The 24120-nt window shown below is 38.5% G+C and overlaps 1 protein-coding gene across 6 annotated transcripts in view; it reads right to left on the bottom strand.

Moving 5' to 3' along the window:
• PPP3CA (protein phosphatase 3 catalytic subunit alpha) overlaps positions 1-24120 on the bottom strand; it is a 2125362-nt gene that overhangs the window by 129836 nt on the left and 1971406 nt on the right. For 3 of the 6 annotated variants that reach the window (XM_044062110.1, XM_044062111.1, XM_044062114.1), the window contains exon 11: positions 8367-8396. The exons of the other annotated variants lie outside the window; for them this stretch is intronic. In XM_044062110.1, coding sequence (XP_043918045.1) covers positions 8367-8396 — 30 coding nt within the window. The remainder of the gene's footprint in view (positions 1-8366; positions 8397-24120) is intronic. 6 annotated transcript variants of the gene reach the window in all.

Raw genomic sequence — 24120 nt, 5'->3', positions numbered from 1 at the left:
GAAGGGTAGTCTTCCTCTAATCTGGGCCTTTTGTCAGAGGGGGGTTGAGAACCCCTGATAAGAGTAATCAAATCCTCAGCCATTTTAAGCATCTGTTTTTTAGGCATGGTGCCTTGAGAGGGGGTCTGAGGAACCTGTTTTTTGGTTTTCATGGCTGCTTTAGATTTAGTGAAGGCTTTAATAGAGAAGGAGGAAGGCCTGAAGACCCCTTGAGAAATGGCAGGCCTGTCTAAATTCTGAGTTTCCCTGCCAGGAGTGGCGTCGGGATCTGTAGTAGGAATGGGGGCCGAGGAGCCTGCGACCTCGGGTACTGAAGACACCGGTAATGCATTGTCATCGGTACTCAGGGGCTGTGTAGGCACCTCGCTGAGTACCGGAGAACCGGTAGTCGGCCTTAGCCTGGTTTCAGTAGGTGGTGCGGACCTCGTATGTCGGTCCTTATCTTTGCGTTTTTTGCTCAAAACTGGAGTCGGAGTATTCGACAACATAATATAATTAAATTTGCCCAACGCTTAATAGTGCGCTTATTGAATCTAGCACAAAAATGGCAGGCCGAGACGTCGTGGTCTGGGCCTAAGCAAGGTATACAGAAAGAGTGGAAATCCTTATGCGGTATTTGCTTCCCACATGAAATGCAATTATTAACTTTGTCTGACATCGGTCTGAGGCAAGAAAAGTTTCCCCAACGGGGTACTTAGCTTTCAAGAAGACTTCGGCTGAAATACTTTCGTAAATCTCAGGAGCTGGCCGACCGGCACTTGCGAACTGCTTCTGCTTCGGGCACCGCGTGGCAAGAAAGACTAAAGAAAATGGCGTCGGCTGCCTCTTTTATACCCCTGCCGCACTGACGTCAGGGAAGAAGCGACGACAACCGACGCTGGACCTAGACTTTGGAATTCAGCCGGCCGAGGACCCGCCTGACGGCAGGATAACCCATCTGTTATGACTGCAGCTGTATGCATGATGAACATCTGCAAAGTGTTAATTGGAAAAATGGAGTATTTGGATAATGTGCATACGTTTAGAAAGATTGCTGTTAATCAACTATTTTGATAACTTCAGAGCACAACAACTTTGGCAACAAAAAGTAGAAAATGTTGACATATTTAGGGAGCTTATCAGAAGAAAAATAACAGATCCTACTGAGACAGAGATATTTTAAACATTTTATGAAAATTGGTATAAAGCAGTGGAATGTAGAAACCAAGAAAAGGCACATATGGAAAGATTTATGGAAGATTTAATTATGGAAAGTTTGATGGCAGACAAGGCCCAACAGTTATAATAGCTGAGATAATAAGAGATGGGATAAAATAGTGATGTACAATTGATCAATTAAGAAAGTTTTCTCCATGAACAGATATTCCTCTAGAAATTTGGAAAATGAGAGGAAATAAAGTGATAAAGATCTGCAAGGTTTTGTTTAACAATATTTTAAATGGGTTGAAGTAACAGCATCTTGGAAGAAAGACAGACTCAGCTTCATATAAACCCACTTTGATCTTAAATCATGATTATAAAGTATTTATGTTTCTACCAGCTAAAGAAGGGCAATGGTGATGCCAAAATTGATAAACATGAATCAATGTGGTTTTGTTGAGAGGGAGGCAAACATTTGACAACAGTGATGATCCAGAGGGAAGAAGAGTGTTATAAAACACTCCTATTGTAGGCTGGTTGTGATGCACAGAAGGCATTCGATAAGAGTCAGGTAGGATTTTATTAACAGGGCAATGGTAGCATTTGCATTATCCTGATAAAATAGAGTTAATTAAGTTTCTTCTCCAGCAAGTTATGTTTTGAGCAGAGAAACCAGGCAGGGATGTCCTCTTTCCTCTTTTTTATTTGCTTTACATTTAGAGTCACTTGCCAAGAACATAAGGGACTCTCAAATTCAGGGATGCAACTGGTATGGTAATCAGGAAAAGTTAGTTTTATTCACAGATGATGATATTTTGCACTTGATAAATCTAGAAAAGGACATCTTGCTGTTACGGAACATTGAGACAGTCTCAAGTTTTTTTTTCAGGATATAAAATAAAGAGAACATAAAAGTTATATTAGTAAGCTATGTATGTACATTAGTTCAGTCGTACTCAATTATGGGAACATGATAATATAAAGTATTTAGGTGTATGGCTTAAAAATGATTCTATTATGGCAGCTAAGGCCATGTGGAAACAGACTAAACAAAAGATAATACAAAAATAAAGTGGTAGAAGCTCTTGAATATGGATATAGATAATGAGATACAAACTGATAATGTTTTAGTCCGTTAAGTTTTACTTACAGGTCAGGTATATTTTTGTTTCATCAATCAGAGTTAGAAGTTGTGGATCATACTTAATAAATAGTTGAAATAATTTATGTGGGACTGGAATAGAGCAAGAGGTAAGATGAATAAACTGACTTGCCACAAAGAACAAGGTGGTTTAGAATTATCTGATTTGAAGGGATACTTTGGAGCTATACAGTTAAAGCTCAATACATGACACAAGTAGAAGGCTATAAATCAAGCTAGAAGGAGACAATGATGAAATGAGGGGAGTGAGGTTGAGAAGTAAGGAGGGAGGAGGATTTTGGATGCAAGTCCTTAAGGAAAATAACTACCACTATATGGAACATTATGCCCAAAAGGAGAGATGAAATCAGGAAGAAAACGAGAGTAGTATTGTTTGAACTGAATTCATCCTCAAGTCTTGATGAGTAATTACATCTGGTGGACCCTGTTTTCACAAAACTCTTACCAAGATGAACCTAAGATGTAGACTGTATTTTATGTATCACATCGAAAGGTAGGTTAAAAAAATGACAACTGGGTGCACAGGTCCTATGATAAAAAAAGTGCCCATTCTTAGTGTATGCACTGGTACCAAGACTGTGAACAAAAGGCAGTGAAGATTCCTCAAGACATGGAAACATTACTACAACAGGGTTAGGCCAGGCTCAAGGGGGAAGACACCACCAAAAAGATGAAATAGGCACATCTTGGAGAAGTATTTATGGAGATCTTGTTGAACAAAATAAAGATGCTAAATGGACAGAAGAATTAAAATAAACAGTAAAGTTCTAATGTAGATGATATGAAATGTGATGAATTAACAGTTATACATATTGAGACAAAATTAACAAAGGCTCCAAAATGGAAAAGCCCAGGCCTATATGCAGTACCTAACTTCTGGCTAAAGGTAATAGCATCTTTGCAAAAATATTTAACCTTTAGTAACAACTATTCATATGTGCATCCTAAACAAACACCAACCTGGTTAACATTATGAAAAATGATATTCCTCCTTAAGAATGAAAGTGCAAGCCAGCATAAGAACTACACATCAATTATTCGTCTTCTGCCAAAATACAAATTATATACTGGAACTGATGCAGACAGACATTATCGCAATTTAGAAAAATCTCACTTATGGCAAATAGAACAAAAAGGTAACAAATGAAAGTCATATGGAACAAAGGATCATTTATTGCTAAATAAAGCCATAACAGGCAGTTGCAAAAGGGGGAAAGAATTCAAGTATGGGATGGACAGATTACAAAAAAGCTTTTAAAAAGCATCCCACATCCACACTCATGAACAAATTAATGTTCACAGATGTACAAGATACAGCCTACATTGGTCAATTATATTATAATGACCATGAAACAGAAGCAAACCACTCTGCAGCTGAATCATGACAAAATGGCAAATTATCTCGGGGATAAAAATTCAAAGGGTGATTCTTTGTCAATGCTGCTTTAACTTGTCCTGAACCCTTGTTTAAAGATTTCTCATCTGCTTTTTGTGGATGACTTAAAACAGTAGAGTTCATTAGATAAGGAGTTTGAAAGTACAACTACAAATGGTTAAAACTTTCTCAGATGATATAAGCATGACATTCTGTCTTCATAAATATGCAAAGCAACATTTAAAATAGGAAAGCTGCAGCACCAAGAAAATATCAACCTGGAACAGGAGTGTAATGTAAAGGAAACTGAGCAGGAGGGAGTTCATAAATATTTGGGAACAGATGAAGAATCAATAATAAAATGTTAAATTAGAATAAATCTCATTAAGAAATACTTCAGAAGCTTAAAACTAATATTGAAAACTGCCTTGACATCTAGGAAAAAAGTCTAGCCTATAAACAAAATTTGCTTTCCTGGTTACAACTTACTGGCCTCAAAAAGTATTAGAACCATTGGACATTAAAACAAGAAAAATGCTTCATGCTTATCAAATGACACAATTACCAAGATTATATAATCTTTTGTCTGAAGGAGGTATGGCCCTTGGCGAAGTTGATTACATGTATAGAGCAGCAAATGTAGGACTGCATACATATCCGCTGTCCTCATAAGATCCAAATATAGTGAAACTTTTAAAACATGAGAAGGCAAGATGACATCTTTGTTTGGCTTAGCAGAAACAATTTGGTATCAAGTAGGAATAAAAATCAAACCAGAGGCAGACAAAAATCAGACAGCAATTGAATATGTCAAAAAAAGAAGAAAAAAAGAAAGCATATATGGAAAAAGATCAGATGAGAAGGAAAGAAAATTGGAAAATTCATAAATATAGTGGCATGTACAGTGATGATCTGGAACAACCTCATGTTGACGATGATATGACGCAGGAATGCTTAAGAAGAGGTGAAATGACACCAAAAGCTGAAAAGATTAATAATGGCAGTCCAAGACAGTGGACTAAGTATATGCTGGTTTACAAAACAACACTGACAGACAAATGCAGGTCCTGTAAATAAGAACTGGAAACAGTTGCACATCTTGTTGCTGGGTGTGACACACTCATGGCAGGGGGCCTGTACATTGAAAGGTACAATAATGTGGCAAGACTGTCACATTTGGGATTGTGCAAACACTACATTACAGAAGTAACTGAGAAGCACTAGAAATATGAACCACAAAGCATTACAGAGAGTGAAGCGTACTTCACATGGGATCACCCATTACCAGCAGTTCAAAAAACAGATGTGAGAAAATCAGATATAGTCCACAGAAAAAAAAAAGACAAAAGTAGCATTGATCACTGAAACTGCAACATGTACATAATTACTTTAAATCCTTACCTACAGAGAGACAGAAAGTCAAATACCAGGATTTGCAGGCAGAAATGAGAGCAATGTGGAAAAAAGACACCCAGGGAGTTCCAACAGTAGTAAGAGCAATGGGTCTAATACAAAATAATTTACAGTCATACTTAGATATGCTACCAATACATACAACCCCATATAAACTATTGGAGGAGGTAATTCTGGGCACATTGCATGTGCTGAAAAAAAAGCAGTCTTGGCTAACATCAAAGACTGAAACAATATTAATTTTACGAATTCTAAACTTATCCTGACTTAAAGATGGGGCTCATACCATCATGGCAGTAGAACCCCAAAATACTTGGAGAAATTAAACTGGGAGAAACATTACAACTGTAAAGTGGCAGAAAGCATTCTAAGAACTAAGCCAACATGGCAACAGAGAAAGGAGATTTTTAACAAAAGGGATGAATTCAAGTAGGGGGGCAGAATGTAAGAAAGAAGGTGCTGGAACTTAGTACAGGAACTAAAGTACGGAGAGCAAATAGCTGGAGAGGGAAAGATAACAGAGTGGGTTGAGGCCAATTAGAAGATTGGACTGAAGGTTAGAGGCTGCTTTCTTTACCAGTGATTGATACAGTACAGGAAAAGAAAAAGGGATGAGGAAGTGCTAATTGAAAGGCTAGCTCTGGTACATGTTTTATTTGAACAGAAGTTGCTCTTAAAAAAGATAATTAGCACAGCATATAAAATACTGCTTGATTATCATAAGAATTAGAAGAGGTTAGAAAACAAAATTGGGAAGAGAGAATTTTAAAAGACAGTACACAAAAGAACAACAGAGGACAAATGTATGGTTCTCAAATATGCAACAAAGTCCAGAAGGTTTAGGATTTTTGCTTGGAAGTGTTTACACAATTACGTTTATTCCCCAAACAGGCGTCAGATAATTTCTTCTAATGCAGATACACAATGTTGTGTCTTTCGGCTTTTCCTGGTTAGGGGTCGCCACAGCGGAACTCCGGTCCGCTAATGATTGGTAGTTGATTTTTACATGCCGAGTAACCAGCCCTGACGCACAACCTTTAACGAAGGTACGTCCATTCATGATGTCTCCATGCAGAAGACGCTCTAGCTGAGAATCGAATCGGACAGCTTCTTACTGTGAGGCGACAACGCTACCGCAGCACCACCACCGCGGATTCTAATGCAGATAGACAATGCAAGACTTAAATAGCAACATTTTTTGGGAATGTAATAAGTTGGCAGATTTTAAAAATCCCCTACAAAGAATTTTGTCAGAAATGCTGTGGGACCCCATGGTTGTAACTAAGGAAATGATTCTTTTAAGATGGAATACTAAATCTAAATTGTCCAGACATAGTAAGGCCTTACTAAGTTTAATGCTATTAGCTGTCAAAAAACAGTCACTAGAAAATGGAAATCACTACCTAAATCAACTGTAACTGAAGCAGTAAATGCTGTGAAGGAAATTAACAAATGGGTATGGGTTCTTTAGAAAAGGGAAGGAGCAAACAGCATAGAAATAAACTGAGTTTGTCGGGACAATCCATGCAGAATACTGTTCAGAAGAAGGCTGAAACAGAGGAATTTATGTCATGCTGGAGTGATTGACAATTGTCAAAAAGAAACATATAGTCTATAATGTGTGGAAATGAAAAATGTTTTGCTGTGGTTTGTTTTATTTTATATTTTGCATGTGTATCCATGTCACTGTTTACAATGGAAAACATTTAACAAAGTAGTTTTAAAAAAAATCTGTGGTCAAAAGCAAGGCTGAACTATGTCATTTAGTACTTCACAGACCAAGAAACTAAAACAAAAAGTACCACCACAAACAGAGACCAATTCAATTGCTCTTTCAGTAATCACCATGAACATTTTTTTTGTTGTAAACTCACTGCACCTACAAAGTCTGACTTTATAGAATTACAGTGATACACAGTTAAGTTTCAGTATGGAAACAGACTTTTGGCAATTGTGTAGATTCACTGACATAATTTGGAATTCTAATTACAGAAACAAGCTAAAAGGACTCACTCTTTACAAATCTCATCCCTAGCAACTGCAAATGTTTTTTTTTACTATATATGTGGCATCCTTAATTGTCAACATATTTAACACATTTTCCCATTAATCAGCATACATATTTAACTATGCATCTTAAAAACAGTGCACATGTAAGCCTACAGCTGTTATAAGCTAAATGTTAGAATAGAAATCTGAACATTTCTGTGCAAAGTCTGACCTACAGATATAGGTTACAGCAACCAAATGTAGAATAAATTATGGTACAGTTCATGAGAGCACCTAGAAGTTCAAAGGTAAATGTTATAATTTGGTAACCCTAATGCTCTAGAGCACTGCCAAAATTACTTGCCCATACTGATAGGAGTGTTTCTCCAAAGATGTTAATGGAATGTATTGCTGTCAAATCACATGGAACCCAGAAACATTTAAACAAATAAAAATTTTAAGACTCAGAATGAAAAATTGTCTTTGCTGCAAATACCATGCTTTTTATAGAACAGCAACAGTAAAGGTTTGTTGTTTAACATCTTCACAAAATGTTAAAGTAAGTTGTGCATGCTGCTTACGTTGTGACACTGTTAGTGCAAATGTTTCTTTTTAATTAAAATATTTGGGGGCATTCTAATACTCATTACAGACATTTTGGCCTCTTTTACCTATGACATCGTGCAGTTTTCAAAGGACGCCAACTAAAATGCAGCTGAAATTTGACTTCACAATACCTTTCCACACAGAACATGTGCACATAGTACCAAACATTTTCCAAGTTAACCATTACTTTTATCTTGTTTATACAAGTTATCTTCACAAAATGTGCAATGTGCTTTCTACATATAACAAATTCCTAAATTCTAAGTATACCACAGCTCTGGAGGCAATATTGCAACTGCTGTTGTAATCTAAACTGCAATGCTTCTTTAGAATACTATTTTTTGCCCAATACAAAAACTATGATGGATGTCACTTGAAACAAGCAATTAATACAAGTTTTAATTGGGGGTTTACACAGGATTAACAGCAGCTATACATTAACACATTATGCAGTTTTACAGTTTACTTTTGCACTAGGGCTTCCAGTCTACAACCAGAATGTCACAGCATTTATTGGTCCCAACACTGCCTAACGCCATCAGCAAATTCAAATCCCAGTATGGTCCTGATCAACACAGTTCAAGGTTTCAATCTGAGCATATGCACTTAAAAGACAGGTATGTGAAATGCACAATGTTAAAACTGAGGATGGATTTTTTTTTTTAACAACTGATTTAGTACCTTTCTTCTGGCCAAATATAAGCTGGTCTTCTTATGAAAATCCAGAAACAAACAGAGAGAGAGATATCAGTGGAGGGTTTGAAGAATGAGAAAGAAACAAAGAAATGTCTGACAACACCAAAGGAAATGCAATGCTTAAATAACCAAACTCTGAAAAAAACAGAAGAAGAGACAAAATTAGATACACAAAAGTAAAGAAAATGGATGAAAAGACTTTAAAGAAAAAAATGAAAATAAAATGAAATAATGTTATGCACATAAGGATGTATTAAAGCAAGTTTAGTGACAGAGTGAAAGGTCAGAAAGAGCACAGCACCTGGTTTCATTACATAGCTTATGTCTGTTCCAAGAGTTAAATATTTACTTGCCTAAGGAGTTAGGCAATGGTTTGAGTAACAGTGTATTTACTGATCCATCCATTATCTACAATTGTGAATGACTGACCTCACATCGGCATTGACAATGCCTAGGGTACACACCAAAAAGCAAAACATCTAAAAGCAATGGCAGCGGGCCAATGTTAGAAATAAAGAACACTGTAAAACCAACTAGTTGTCTTCATGCTCAACTTCTGTTCATACAAAAAAATGCATAACTAGCACAGAAACGTTAGCAAAAATAAGGAAAGCATGATTAGTTTTATTAGTCTGTTTATCATGCTGCAAACCGACAAAAATGAACACCAGTTATCAGTGGTTTATACAAAACGATGGTTAACTGGATGAATTCTGGTAAGTACTGCCCTTGCCATCTCCACGGCTCCTCCTATTCCACATCAGCAGGGTAAATGGGATGACTCCAGATTAACATTGGCTCCCATGTCACTATGGCAACTTGCATACTGTATCAGTAATCCAACACACTCAGTTTTTGTTTTGTAGAAAAACTTCAGAATGTGGAATTCTAACCTAGAACAATGCACCCTACTCTTCCAAAAATTCACCTCCCTGCTGACGCAAGGATTCTGCTTGATACTTCAGAAACTGATACAACAAGACTTGCAAAATCTCAGACTTTCAGGTCACACACTACCATGAACTAAGGCAAAAAGTCATAAAACAGATTAGTAGATTCATACTATCGGTCAACACACACAGAAGGAATGCAAACTGAAAGCAGTCATAGAAGAGTGAAATAAAGTTATAATATTGCAGTTTTGTTCTTCCTCACTAGCTTCAACAAAGTGCTTCTGCAGAATCTGCAGGTAAAATACATTTTACAGATTACATTTTCAAGAATTATCGAAAATTAGCAAACCAGACAGAAAACAAACACTCTAAATTTATAATTTGGGAGGCACTACGTTACATGATATCAACAATGCCTTTGTTACAGAAACCCTGACACCAGAAACTCTAAAGTATAATCTCATGACACTAAAACTACTATCTGGACACTATTATGATGTGAATAACTAAAGGCTTGCAAACCTTGCCATCAGTACATCTTCAAAACTCATCTATGCTAATCCTAGGATACAGCAAAAGTGAACTGAATTATGATTTTCCTGCAAAATTATGACCGAAGATCTAAAATAACTTTCCAAGTATTCATTCTGGTGGTAAAGGGAGACAACTTTGAAGAATCATTGTGTCATAGAGTTGCAAAGCAGTAACACAGTAATCCAACATCACCTGCTGTTTCTATCTTAATCCAACATCAAAGTAATCCAACATCAACTGCAGTCTCTATCCTAATCCAGTAACAAAGCAATCCAATATCAACTGCATTTTCAACCTTAATATAATAACAAAGTAATCTAACATCAACCATAGTCTCTATCATAATCCTTATGAAATATAAAGTCAGGAATGATAAAGCTACTAGACGCACACGATAAATAACAAACTGAAATCTCGCAATGACAAAACATTACACAATTTCTTATCCAAGTACTTAATGACCATAAAAATAGCAGGCCCCACAGAATTACTGGAATACTTGCTATATAAGTGCACCATATGAATTCTTGGACAGCAGGTGACATGATTGCCATCTCTACTGAAGTGTGTCAGTACTGCACGCCAGATTCTTTAGCCAGAATGCCTTGTGCACAGTGACTACAAACAGCTGGCATCAGAAAAAAAGCCCAAACATTGGAGTAAATATGCAGTCGTATCACCATCAGCACCTAAGCAATGACATAATCGGCCCTGGGGCCTATATAAGCCTAGCCAAAAAGGTTTCCTAGTTTTCGCCACCCAAGAAAATTATTTTCCTGTGCCCCTGTTGAGCAGTGCCGCAGAAGTGATCCCCGGGGTGAATTTTCTATTTCCCATCCAGTCATCAAGATTTTTCTTAAAGATGGCCAAATGAGGAGCTTTGCTTGACATGAATGGGTATAGGAAGTCTCTGGGACAAGAAGTTCATAAATTAGTACCAGGCTAACTGTCCTTGTGGATCATTCCAAGCTCAGCCAATTATCCCACCTGAGAATCAAACCCTCCATCTTGTGCCTATAAGGTGAACACCTTAGCCACTAAAGGTAAGTCCACAAAAAATGTAGGTACTATCAGCAGAGGTGGGAAATTCAAAGTTTCTGTCAAAGTAGCATTGATATGCCCTGTGGCCTCAAACAATAACTATGGTAGGGGTAAAGTCAAGTCATCATGTTCCTCAGCTCGCTGCTGGCCAGATTTCTGAGTTTGGTGATATGAAGCTCCTATGCTTGGAGGAAAAAGCAGACAAAAAGAAAAAGGAACAAACCCCTGGGCAGGTGAGAAGAGTACGTCTCTAATCCTTTTCAGAGAAACAAGGCTTCTGCTGCTAGCAGTGATGTAAAAAAAAAAAAAAAAAAGTGAAAGGTTACCACAGCCCAATGGGGATGGTGACAAATGACTTGCTGCTTTTTCCTCATCTTGTCATCAATTCCTAAAGAAGACTGCATCATTTCAAGTGCATAAACTTTAGGGTTAACTCTTGCCCCCCTTCATGCAATGTAGTCCCTATTTTGGAAGTTGTGCCCTGCAGAAAAAAAAACTTCTATGTTTCCAGTAGTAGCTGCATAAAATACTTTTTTTTACTTGAAACACATTATTATATGAAACACTACAAACAACTGAAATGTTACAAGCGTGAGCTTTTACTTTGGCAAAAAGTGAAGTCTAATCCTTTGCATTGGTTGTGTGCATGATTTGCCCTGCAAAATCTTACATTTCCATAAAGAAATGTACCACACTGGGCATTTGAGAAGGTGGCAACTCTAATGATTCTTTCCTCAAACATGGCATACTTGCCATTTAGTAAAATGGCTGCAGGCCTGACCACAACATAGTGGCACACAAATTGTTATATCACTTTAACCCAGTGATATATTTTGTCGATCTGGCAAGAAACTCTTGGCTTAAGTATACTCTCTCATGTACTTACTCCACTAGTCACATCCGGTCTAGCTGGAAGACATAATGACTGGTTTAGCAGCACACTCTGTTTTAAGCGCCACTTCAGAAACAAAAAGGAACACCTATCTCCCGGGATGCTGAAGTCAGTTTGGATATTACCAAAGACCTACACTAGCCCTTCTCTTCAATAATGATCAACTACCTCATTCCTCTACACTGATGACCTGATCATTGCAAATGGCTTTTTCTGACGTCATCACATTAGCAATAATAATCAAGAATCTGCTTGTGTGTGCATTTGATTCAACAAGAAAAAATTCAGGAATATGAATCCAGAACAGCAAGCACATGATGTGTAGCACTGCCCGAGATCAAAACAGAACAGGAAGAGCATGATATGTTGCATTGCCAGAGATCAAAACAGAACAGGAAGAGCATGATGTGTAGCACTGCCCAAGATCAAAACAGAACAGGAAGAGCATGATGTGTAGCACTGCCCGAGATCAAAACAGAACAGGAAGAGCATGATGTGTAGCACTGCCTAAGATCAAAGCAGAACAGGAAGAGCATGATGTGTAGCACTGCCCAAGATCAAAACAGAACAGCAAGCACATGATGTGTAGCACTGCCAGAGATCAAAACAGAACAGGAAGAGCATGATGTGTAGCACTGCCCAAGATCAAAGCAGAACAGGAAGAGCATGATGTGTAGCACTGCCCAAGATCAAAACAGAACAGGAAGAGCATGATGTGTAGCACTGCCCAAGATCAAAACAGAACAGCAAGCACATGATGTGCAGCACTGCCAGAGATCAAAGCAGAACAGCAAGCACATGATGTGTAGCACTGCCCGAGATCAAAACAGAACAGCAAGCACATGATGTGCAGCACTGCCAGAGATCAAAACAGAACAGCAAGCACATGATGTGCAGCACTGTCCGAGATCAAAACAGAACAGGAAGAGCATGATGTGCAGCACTGCCCGAGATCAAAACAGAACAGCAAGCACATGATGTGCAGCACTGCCAGAGATCAAAACAGAAAAGCAAGCACATGATGTGCAGCACTGTCCGAGATCAAAACAGAACAGGAAGAGCATGATGTGCAGCACTGCCCGAGATCAAAACAGAACAGGAAGAGCATGATGTGCAGCACTGCCCGAGATCAAAACAGAACAGGAAGAGCATGATGTGCAGCACTGCCCGAGATCAAAACAGATCTCTAATCTTGAAGGATACAGTTTGAACAGTGAAGCCTCTGGCAGTGTCCTTACATAAATACACTTACAACTATGACATGGCCGCTCCATTTTCTTTAACAATTATACCATCTGGCTACATATTAATATAGAAAAGGACATCTGCATCCATTTAAGTTAACATTATCTTTCCTGTCCTAAACTTTGGATGGCCATTAGCAAAGGTGCCTTCCCATTTCAGTTTCATCATCCTCTGAAGATCTTGCTCACATTACTACTTAACTGAATTCATGGGCTCATTTCAACTTCCGTCAAAATTAAGAAAGCACCACTACCATTCCAATGAAAGCTACTAATGAAACAGCCCCTACTTGACTGTATTAACTTTTTATCACTTTCAGAAAAAACTATCCACCATGTGTAAGTTTACTGGCATTAATGATGTTACAGAGCCCTTCGTGCATCTAAAACAGTTATGTAACTTCACTCAGCTAAAAAAGAATTTGCCTCAAATACAGATGATGTGGCAATTACTTCCTTAAAATTTTACATGGATTTGATTTCCTGGAGATGCGCAATCTGAAACATTTGACCAAAATGCTCTCTAAACTATTTCAGTGGCTCTCAAAGAAGATGGGGGTGTTTTCGGTAACTGCAGCACTAAGTAACTGTTCTGAAAAGTTCAATTAGATAAAAATACCAAGAGTCATACCCTAATTACAAACGATTGCTCTACTTTCTTGTGTACTGATGCTGCACTGCTAATGCTGTATGCATTATTATTTCGCTGTGCTTTGTACAATCTATTAAATGTGAATCTCTAAATCCTCCATTATCATATCTTGGCTATGAAAGGCCTAAACTTGACAAGTTTATTTTATCTGGGTAATGAACACAGACACACAAACACAATACATTTTGCAGCTAGGTATACAGCAGCAGTAACTGGATGGTGCACATTCTTAGCAGATGCATCCTTATTTCACTATGAACATCTGAAGAACCTTTCCACTTCACCTGACAGCAGTAATTATGAAATTCTAACAAAACTAAAAAATCACTAGTGCTATGCTTATTCTAGACACAGTAAATGAAGGCTATTTATTTATTTAATTGATTTACTTCCAACTGGGCAAAAAGCCCTTTTTCAGCAGTGACCTGAGCAGAAAAGCTCCAAAAATAATACAAATAATAGAAAAATACAAAGAGTAATTTACAAGACCAAACTTAATTACTTTGAGCAAGCTGAATCAAAACTAAGCATTCATAATACAAGGTATGACAGTGATAGACGCAGCAAGCAAAAGACAACATACTAAAACTGTAAAATATATAGTAAAACTGTACAATATACACATAAATATAGAGAGCGATAGATGTCATAACAAAGAACAATAATCTTCTCATACAATGGCAATATCACAAAAATTGTGGCAACTCAGATATAAACTGATTTACTGCTAAAAATGAATGCAGCAAAAATCCTGATATTACCACATACAAAATAACTGTGGACAGCCCTATTTGGCATGGCCACAGATTTTTTTTGCTTGACTGTTTATTTACTAAAGAAATTATGAAGTAGTAGCTTAACAGGTTCTTAAAACTGCCAAGACCCCAGTAATGGCAATTCACTACACTGGGATTCAAACTACAGTAAAAACAGAGATTAGACATTACCAAGTACAATGTGGATAAAGGAGTCACAAAGTAGCAGGAACTGGAACAGAGAAAACCCACAGAGAAGAAAAATCATAAAACTAAAACAGAATAAGAACAACTCACAGGAGCAATTAAATGTAGTGATGGTCAGGCTGTTGAATCTGTGTTTATCAGAAAGTTTCACTGAGGGCTGCTTAATCAAATGTGCATGTGCAATGAAACAAGGTGTATGCTGCTAAATTTTATGCTGCACTTCTTACAGCACTTACTCCATGGTTGTACAAGGAAATTAGTACATTAAAGACAGAAAGGCATTGGCAGTGAAAGCCTCACTGAATGCATGTTGTACACCCTTTATATTTGTTCTACAAGTTTTTTTCTTTTGCAAGCCACAGGAAATTGTAACTAAATTTTTATTGTTTATTTTTGACTTTTTACTATTGTAATCTTATGTTTTCATAGCATATCTCAAATCTAGTCTGTTCATTTAATAGGAGTGCGTGGAGTTGCATTTACCTACATGTCTGTGACACTATGAGATTTCATCACTTGATGTTCGATCACCTGTCTTGAACCCCAGCTAAGCAAGGAGTATCCAATGACCAATCAATAAATGTACTAATAGTTTATGTAAATAAGGAAGAAAAATGTGGATATTAAAATGCATGGATATATATATATATGGTTTGGTCAGTAAAATGATACAAGAGCACTTCCCCTCACATCAGATGGAAATGTCTGAGCGTGCTGTGCACGTCCTCCACCCCAGATTAATTGGGGTGTGACAGAATACTTAATGAGGCAGTTTCTTGTAAAAGTAGCTGCAACTACTGATGAAGATGATGATGATATGAACCTTGTACCGATGGTATATTGTGTACACAAGAGACAATCAGCACACAGAAAAACAGCAAATAAATAAATTAAATAAATAATTGGTTAGTATTTGCAGGCAATAATGACTGAAGAAAATCAGGTGGCATACTTGGAGGGAGTACATCAATTAGGATTTCAAGATACTATATCACAAAGATGGCAGACAGCAAGTGTGCCTTTAGGGCACCCTACCAGCTGATTAGACTTGCAATTTGATGTAATCTACAACTAGTGCTTTATTTTAAATATGCAGGCTCTTTTTATGGACATAATATTTAATTGTTTCATTAACACGGAAAACAAAATCTGCTCACAATTTTTATTTTTAAACTCATGAAAGCTTTAAATACTATTGTAGCCATTAACTACAGGAGTCATACTGAGGACAGTGCAGAACTGCATATAATGCTAAACAATACAAGCAAAATTTAATTTTGTACTGATAAAGATTTAATTGTGCAATAAGATATTATACATTATACAATGACCCCCCATTAATATTCCAAAACGTGCACTCTGATTGGACAGTGTGCACGTTGTAAATCAGAGTTATGGTAATGGAAAAAGGTCCGGTCGCCCGGACATTTTCCATTAGTATAACTCTTTTTTTTACAGCAACAGAGAACGCAAGATCTCCATTGCTGTTTGGACACTGTCTCACTATGTTAAAGGAGTTTAACATAGCGAAACAGCTTTAAAAAAGTAACAGAGATCTTCCTTTCTCCGTTACTTTTTTTAAAGCTGTCTCGCTATGTTAAACTCCTTAAACATAGCGAGACACTTTGTAAAAAGCAACGGAGATCTTGCTTTCTTTGTTGCTTTTTTCAAAACTGTCTCTCTATGTTAAATGGGTTTAGCATAGCGAGACAGCTTTAAAAAAAGCAATGGAGATTCTCCGTTGCTTTTTTAAAACTGTCTCGCTATGTTAAACTCCTTTAACATAGCGAGACAGTTTGTAAAAAGCAACAGAGATCTTGCTTTCTCCGTTGCTTTTGCCCAAAGCTCTGTTGTACTGCGTAAGCATACGCATGTGCAGTACATCAGAACTGTCGCAGAATACCAGACAGCTGTGGAAGGGCAGCAAGGAGGCATTATACAATGCCATTATTTAAAAAAAAATAATTATTTTTTTTCTTAAATAATGTCATTGTATAATAGCAATAACCCACTTCTGGGTGTGGGTAATGCTGGATTTACCCACGGTTGTCTTTGTTTGGCCACTCGGGCTTCACCCTCTTGACCAAAATACACCAACCATGGATAAATCCAGCATTACCCACACCCAGGCGTGGGTTATTGCTATAGTAACACAAGCCATGTGGGCCCTTGGTTAGGGGCAACAGAGGGGGACATTTTTAATGACTTTATTAAGCAACAGTTGTTAGAAGACTAAGTGCCCTGACCTGATCATACCTCAAGTTACATAGAACAGACTACCAGATGAAAAAGAAAGACATCGCAAAATCATCTACAATACTGCATCTAAAAGTATAAGATTAGACAATCTTTGTCAACAGTACCAGAGGTTGAAATACTGACGTGTAGCATGCTGTGTTTTAATGTTCAAGTCTGTACGATCATTCTGAAAACTGCAATCATGAAGGTAATAAGCAAAGTAGAGAACAGCAATTAACATCCATAAGTAACAGAAAATATGAAGTGCCATCTTCAGTAACATTTAACTCACACAGCTCATAAACATTTAAAACTTAAACTGAGCTCTTCCTGTATTGTGATATAGAACATAATACATCATGACTCAATGAAAAAAATGCTGGTGACATGACAGCAAACACTACACTTAGTACAGTATTAAAATTATAGATTTAAGCTTTTGGAAAAAAGCCACAAGCTAGAAAAAAATGCACTCCATAGAGAAACCAACTGGCTTAAAAAGGCAGCTTATCTACTTACTCTGCACAACTCACAGAATATATGTAGAGTACATAACATGCAAATACCCCTGGGGTAATAGATTTAGAAAGTTGCAATAACTACCTGAACACCTCAGCTGCTATCCTTTCAAAAGGAAACGTACAAGTGTAACTCCATATTTTTAACATATAGCTGTATAACTTAGCTGTATAACTTATCTCCACACAACCACCTCACCTCACTCAGCCAATTAGTCTCTGTGTGCTGGCATGAATGGCTACTCAGGGCCTAAACCTCATCAGTATGTCAGTACGGTGCCCCTAAACCTTATCAGTATGTCAGTACGGTGCCCCAAACCTTATCGGTATGTCAGTACGGTGCCCCAAACCTTATCGGTATGTTAGTAAGGTGCTCCAAACCATATCAGTATGTCAATAAAGTACCCCACACCTTATCAGTATGTCAGTAAAGTACCCCACATCTTATTAGTATGTCAGTACAGTGCCCCAAACCTTATCAGTATGACAGTAAGGTGCCCCACGCCTTATCAGTATGTCAGTAAGGTGCCCCACACCTTATCAGTATGTGAGTAAGGTGCCCCAAACCTTAGTATGTGAGTAAGATGCCCCACATCTTATCAGTATGTGAGTAAGGTGCCCCACGCCTTATCAGTATGTCAGTAAGGTGCCCCACGCCTTATCAGTATGTCAGTAAGGTGCCCCACGCCTTATCAGTATGTCAGTAAGGTGACCCATACCTTATCAGTACGTCAGTAAGATGCCCCACACCTTACCAGTATGGCAGTAAGGTGCCCCACACCTCACCAGTAGTCAGTAAGGTGTCCCAAACCTCATCAGTATGTCAGTAAGGTGCCCCACACCTTATAAGTATGTCAGTAAGATGCCCCCATGCCTTATCAGTATGTCAGTAAGGTGCCCCACACCATATCAGTATGTCAGTAAGGTGCCCCAAACTGTAGGTCAGTAAGGTGCCCCACCCATTACCAGTATGTCAGTAAGGTGCCACACACCTTATCAGTATGTCAGTATGGTGCCCAACGCCTTATCAGTATGTCAGTAAAGTGCCCCACGAATTATCAGTATGTCAGTAAGCTGCCTCATACCTTATCAGTATGTCAGTAAGGTGCCTCACACCTTATCAGTATGTCAGTAAGGTGCCCCAAACCTTATCAGTATGTCAGTAAGGTGCCCAAAACCTTATCATTATGTCAGTAACGTGCCACACGCCTTATCAGTATGTCAGAAAGGTGCCCCACATCATATCAGTATGTCAGTAAGGTGCCCCACACCTTATCAGTATGTCAGTAAGATGCCCCAAACTGTATGTCAGTAAGCTGCCCAAAACCTTATCAGTATGTCAGTAAGGTGCCCCACATCTTATCAGTAAGTCAGTACTATGCCCCAAACCATATCAGTATGTCAGTAAGGTGCCCTACACGCCTTATCAGTATGTGAGTAAGGTGCCCCAAACCTTATCAGTATGTCAGTAAGGTGCCCCACACCTTAACAGTATGTCAGTAAGGTTCCCCACACCTTATCAGTATGTCAGTACGGTGGTCCAAACCTTATCAGTATGTCAGTAAGGTGCCCCAAACCTTATCAGTATGTCAGTAAGGTGCCCAAAACCTTATCATTATGTCAGTAACGTGCCACACGCCTTATCAGTATGTCAGAAAGGTGCTCCACATCATATCAGTATGTCAGTAAGGTGCCCCACACCTTATCAGTATGTCAGTAAGGTGCCCCAAACTGTATGTCAGTAAGCTGCCCAAAACCTTATCAGTATGTCAGTAAGGTGCCCCACATCTTATCAGTAAGTCAGTACTATGCCCCAAACCATATCAGTATGTCAGTAAGGTGCCCTACACGCCTTATCAGTATGTGAGTAAGGTGCCCCAAACCTTATCAGTATGTCAGTAAGGTGCCCCACACCTTAACAGTATGTCAGTAAGGTTCCCCACACCTTATCAGTATGTCAGTACGGTGGTCCAAACCTTATCAGTATGTCAGTAATGTGCCCCAAACCTTATCAGTATGTCAGTACGGTACCCCAAACCTTATGATTATGTCAGTAAGGTGCCCCACATGTTATTAGTATGTCAGTAAGGTGCCCCACACCTTATTAGTATGTCAGTAAGGTGCCCCACACCTTATCAGTATGTTAGTAAGGTGCCTCAAACCTTATCAGTATGTCAGTACCGTGCCCCAAACCTTATCAGTCTGTAAGTACGGTGCCCCAAACCTTATCAGCATGTCAGTAAGGTGCCCCAAACCTTATCAGTAAGGTGCCCCACACCTTATCAGTATGTCAGTACGGTGGTCCAAACCTTATCAGTATGTCAGTAATGTGCCCCAAACCTTATCAGTATGTCAGTACGGTACCCCAAACCTTATGATTATGTCAGTAAGGTGCCCCACATGTTATTAATATGTCAGTAAGGTGCCCCACACCTTATTAGTATGTCAGTAAGGTGCCCCACACCTTATTAGTATGTCAGTAAGGTGCCCCACACCTTATCAGTCTGTAAGTACGGTGCCCCAAACCTTATCACTATATCAGTAAGGAGCCCCATGCCTTATCAGTATGTCAGTAAGGTGCCCCACGCCTTATCAGTATGTCAGTAAGGTGCCCCATGCCTTATCAGTATGTCAGTAAGGTGCCCAAACCTTATCAGTATGTCAATAAGGTGCCCCACACCTTATCAGTATGTCAGTAAGGTGCCCCACACCTTATCAGTATGTCAGTAAGGTGCCCCACACCTTATCAGTATGTCAGTAAGGTGCCCCACACTGTATCAGTATGTCAGTAAGGTGCCCCAAACCGTATCAGTATGTCAGTAAAGTGTCCCAAACCTTAACAGTATGTCAGTAAGGTGCCCCAAACCTTATCAGTATGTCAGTAAGGTGCCCCAAACTGTATCAGTATGTCAGTAAGGTTTCCCACACCTTATCAGTATGTCAGTAAGGTGCCCCAAACCTTATCAGTATGTCAGTAAGGTGCCCCACGCCTTATCAGTATGCCAGTAAGGTGCCCCATGCCTTATCAGTATGCCAGTAAGGTGCCCCATGCCTTATCAGTATATCAGTAAGGTTCCCACACCTTAGGTGCCCCACACCTTATCAGTATGTCAGTACGGTGCCCCAAACCTCATCAGTATGTCAGTACGGTGCCCCAAACCTCATCAATATGTCAGTAAGGTGCCCCAAACCTTATCAGTATGTCAGTAAGGTGCCCTACACCTTATCAGTATGTCAGTAAGGTGCCCAAAACCTTATTGGTATGTCAGTAAGGTGCTCCACACCTTATCAGTATGTCAGTAAGGTGCCCCACACCTTATCAGTATGTCAGTAAGGTGCCCCACACCTTATCAGTATGTCAGTAAGTTGCCCCAAACCTTGTCAGTAAGGTGCCCCACATCTTATCAGTATGTCAGTAAGGTGCCCCAAACCTTATCAGTATGTCAGTAAGGTGCCCCACACCTTATCAGTATGTCAGTAAGGTGCCCCAAACCTTATCTGTATGTCAGTAAGATGCCACAAACCTTATCAGTATGTCAGTAAGGTGCCACACAGAGTTTTCAACAACTAACTCTACTGCTGTTAATAGAATATTTTGGAAATCACCCTAAGGGGACACTATATGTCTTTTACATAACAATACACTTGCTCAGTGTAGGATAATGCCATATGGCATGTTTGTTATACCACATACTCATCTACTAGACTGCATATTATGCCACTTTATTCCAAAGGCCTGTGGTGGCATGCAGCCATCTCTGACACTTCCCCCCTCCAGGATGGTCACACCCATGCTCCTTGCGAAGTGCACACGCCATTAATCAAACTTGAGTCACTTGAGCTACAGTCATGGCTTTACACCCCAAGCCATAACAACTAGCCAGATACAGTGAAATGTAATTAAAAAAACACACACTGAAACTACAAAGTAAAATACCGCTGCAAAATGGCATGCAGCAAGCCCGTCTTACCATCACATCTGGTACTGACATAAAGCTCTTCCTTTTCTCTCAGTGTGCACTCTATTCTGTTATACAAGTGATTTTAATATTACCAAAGTAGTATAGTTAATGTTGCACTGCAGCACAGATGATATCTGTACAACTGTACAAAAATGGATGTAGTTCTCACTGCTGTAGTCTTGGTGGTCAACAGCCAGCTCTTTGGGTGCCACTTACCCAAACTGGGGTCTCAGTGATTAAATACACTGGGCCACTACATGTGTGATATGTGTATGTGTGTGTATATACATATATATATATATATATATATATATATATATATATTTATACACACACACACACATACACACACACGCACACACACACAAACGCACACAGTTTGTTGTGCCTACATAACATGAGCATGGATGTCTACAGATAAATGTGGAATCTGTCAACTGCTTGTTCCTATGCAAAACAAATGCCATGAGTGTATGACTGTATTTATGCCTGTGGTTTAGGGCTTGAGAAGTTTGCAAATGATTGGTCAAAAGCATGCAGAATGTGAAGTTTTGTTTGCATGAGTAGTCAAAAGGTAGCCGTGTCAAATGTGGCTTGTGATATGTATGGTGTGACATCTTCATGTGCAAGCTGCAGTAAATGGTCAAACAGTGTGTGGAGTACGTGTATTACATCAAAAAGAAATTAATATTAATATTCATATTACATCAAAATTAAATGTTATGGGGAGAGGAAGAATGAAAGGATGTGATTTGACTTACATGACACTAAAAACTGCACTAGGCCAAAAGCAGCTACGATGACATTGGGTCTTCTCATAGGGAATTACTCTAAAATGCAGTGACCTCAGATAAGATCATTTCTGGCAAAAGCCTTCATGTAAAAATTTTATTTATTTTTTTTTTTTCAGTTTTTGATGTCTTTGTTTCAAGTCCAGTGCAGTGATACTTTCCTCCCAGCTGCACATCCTAGAGGCAGTACTATTGGTCAAAAATGCATAGGCAAATGTAATACTATGTGAAAACTGGAAAATTCATAAAGTGTATGATAACTTAAATAAACAAATGACTGTTACTGATGCTTAGGATGGGTAAATGGACAACAGAAAGACTGAAGTTGCACCAGAAATGGCAGAAAAAGAGACCAAGGAAAATACAAAAAATTGCAAGGAGGGAACGTAAAAAGAAACTGTGTGACATATTCAGTACAGAAACAATATCAGAGGACTTACAGTACTTTATGATAACCAGAAAGGAAAAAAAACGGATCTAACAGTGCCGACACATGTTAAAAAGACAGCAAAGGAAAATAAAATACATGAAAGAATTACATACTATATACATGAACAGTATTAAAATAAAGGTGCTATGTAAAATGGTTTAACTAAAGACACAACTGTGGAAATAAGGAACGTAATATACGACATATGAAACAGTTTGACCTAGAAAGAATGAACTCTTAGTAAACTTGCACAAGTGTGCAGTTCTACATAGAATTATGCAGGCACATATATACACTAAGAGCAAATTATTATGTACCGCATTACTGAATAACAAAAATTTCAACCATTAATGAACTTTCCCACATCCCAAAGACATGCTGTAAGTGTATTGGACACTCGAAATTGGCCCTAGGTGTGTGTGCGTGTGTGTGCTTTCTGTGGAAGGTTGGGCACCGGGTGGCTGGCAACTCGACATGGTAAAACTCTACTGCCAAACATGAGCGGACATGTGATTCGCTGTGGCGACCCCTAACCGGGAAAAGCCGAAAGAAGAAGAAGAAGAATTAATTTTTCAGTTTTGAAACTTGTACAAACCTTTCAGTGCACATACTATGTTCTCCTTTACATCTACAATGATTACAGACATTTGGATTAAATTTAAAACTTTTATTTCAAATTTTGTAACACAAACACTGGTAAGCCATTTGCTAAACAAAACAATACAGTCTGACAATGAAAACAGACTTGGTATGAACATTAGTAAACTTCTCTGCCATTGAAACTCATATTCAATGAAACTACATTGAAACCCACATTAAAAGAAAATGCATAAGTTTACCTTTGGGATGTTTTCAAACCATAGGCCCCTTCCATGTACTATTCTGTATGCATGTGTTCTTTGATTCACCTTCCTGACTGTATTAAATTATAACGTGTTTTAAATCTGTAGTTCTGAATATTTTCCCATTAAGCAATGAAATAAAATATATGAACCAATAACAATAAAACTACCCATTTTCAGAACATTTCAATCATAAAAAGCCGCATCTGTCATCACAATCCACCAATATCAGTCAATATACACAATCTCTGCAGAAGTAAAAGTCGTCTGAATAATTTCACATTAAAAGGAGAACTGTAACTAATGAAGGGAGTGCTGCTGGCAAACAACCTTACATTTCAGTGCCTACTGCCCATAAAGAAAAAAATGTGTATGTTACATAAAAAAAAATGCTAAGGTGGTAATACTGCAATAGGGAATGGCTGGCAAACCAACAACAGGGTCATAGTTACTAGGCATCTCATCCAAAGGAGGATATACACACAGAAGTGCAACACCCCAATCTCCCCTTAAAATGAAGTGAAGTATCAGCAATCCATTTACATGATGTGAGAGAAGAACGCTTTTGCACCAATGGAAGGTAGGCTACCTGTTGTGCTACCAGCACTGCTTTTAGATACTACAGCACAAACACTGGTGGCCATTTGCTAAACAAAACAGATTCACGTTGAAAACAGACTTAGCATGAGCAACAGTAAACTACTCTTCCCTTGAAACTCATAATTCCTTAAAAATGCAGC

The sequence above is a fragment of the Protopterus annectens genome, chromosome 2.part1, assembly GCF_019279795.1.
Source record: "Protopterus annectens isolate FY-2018-M chromosome 2.part1, PAN1.0, whole genome shotgun sequence".
In the NCBI taxonomy this organism is placed as follows: domain Eukaryota; kingdom Metazoa; phylum Chordata; order Ceratodontiformes; family Protopteridae; genus Protopterus; species Protopterus annectens.
The sequence above is the reverse complement of the archived record's forward strand: the minus strand, read 5'-3'. Positions and strand labels throughout refer to the sequence as shown.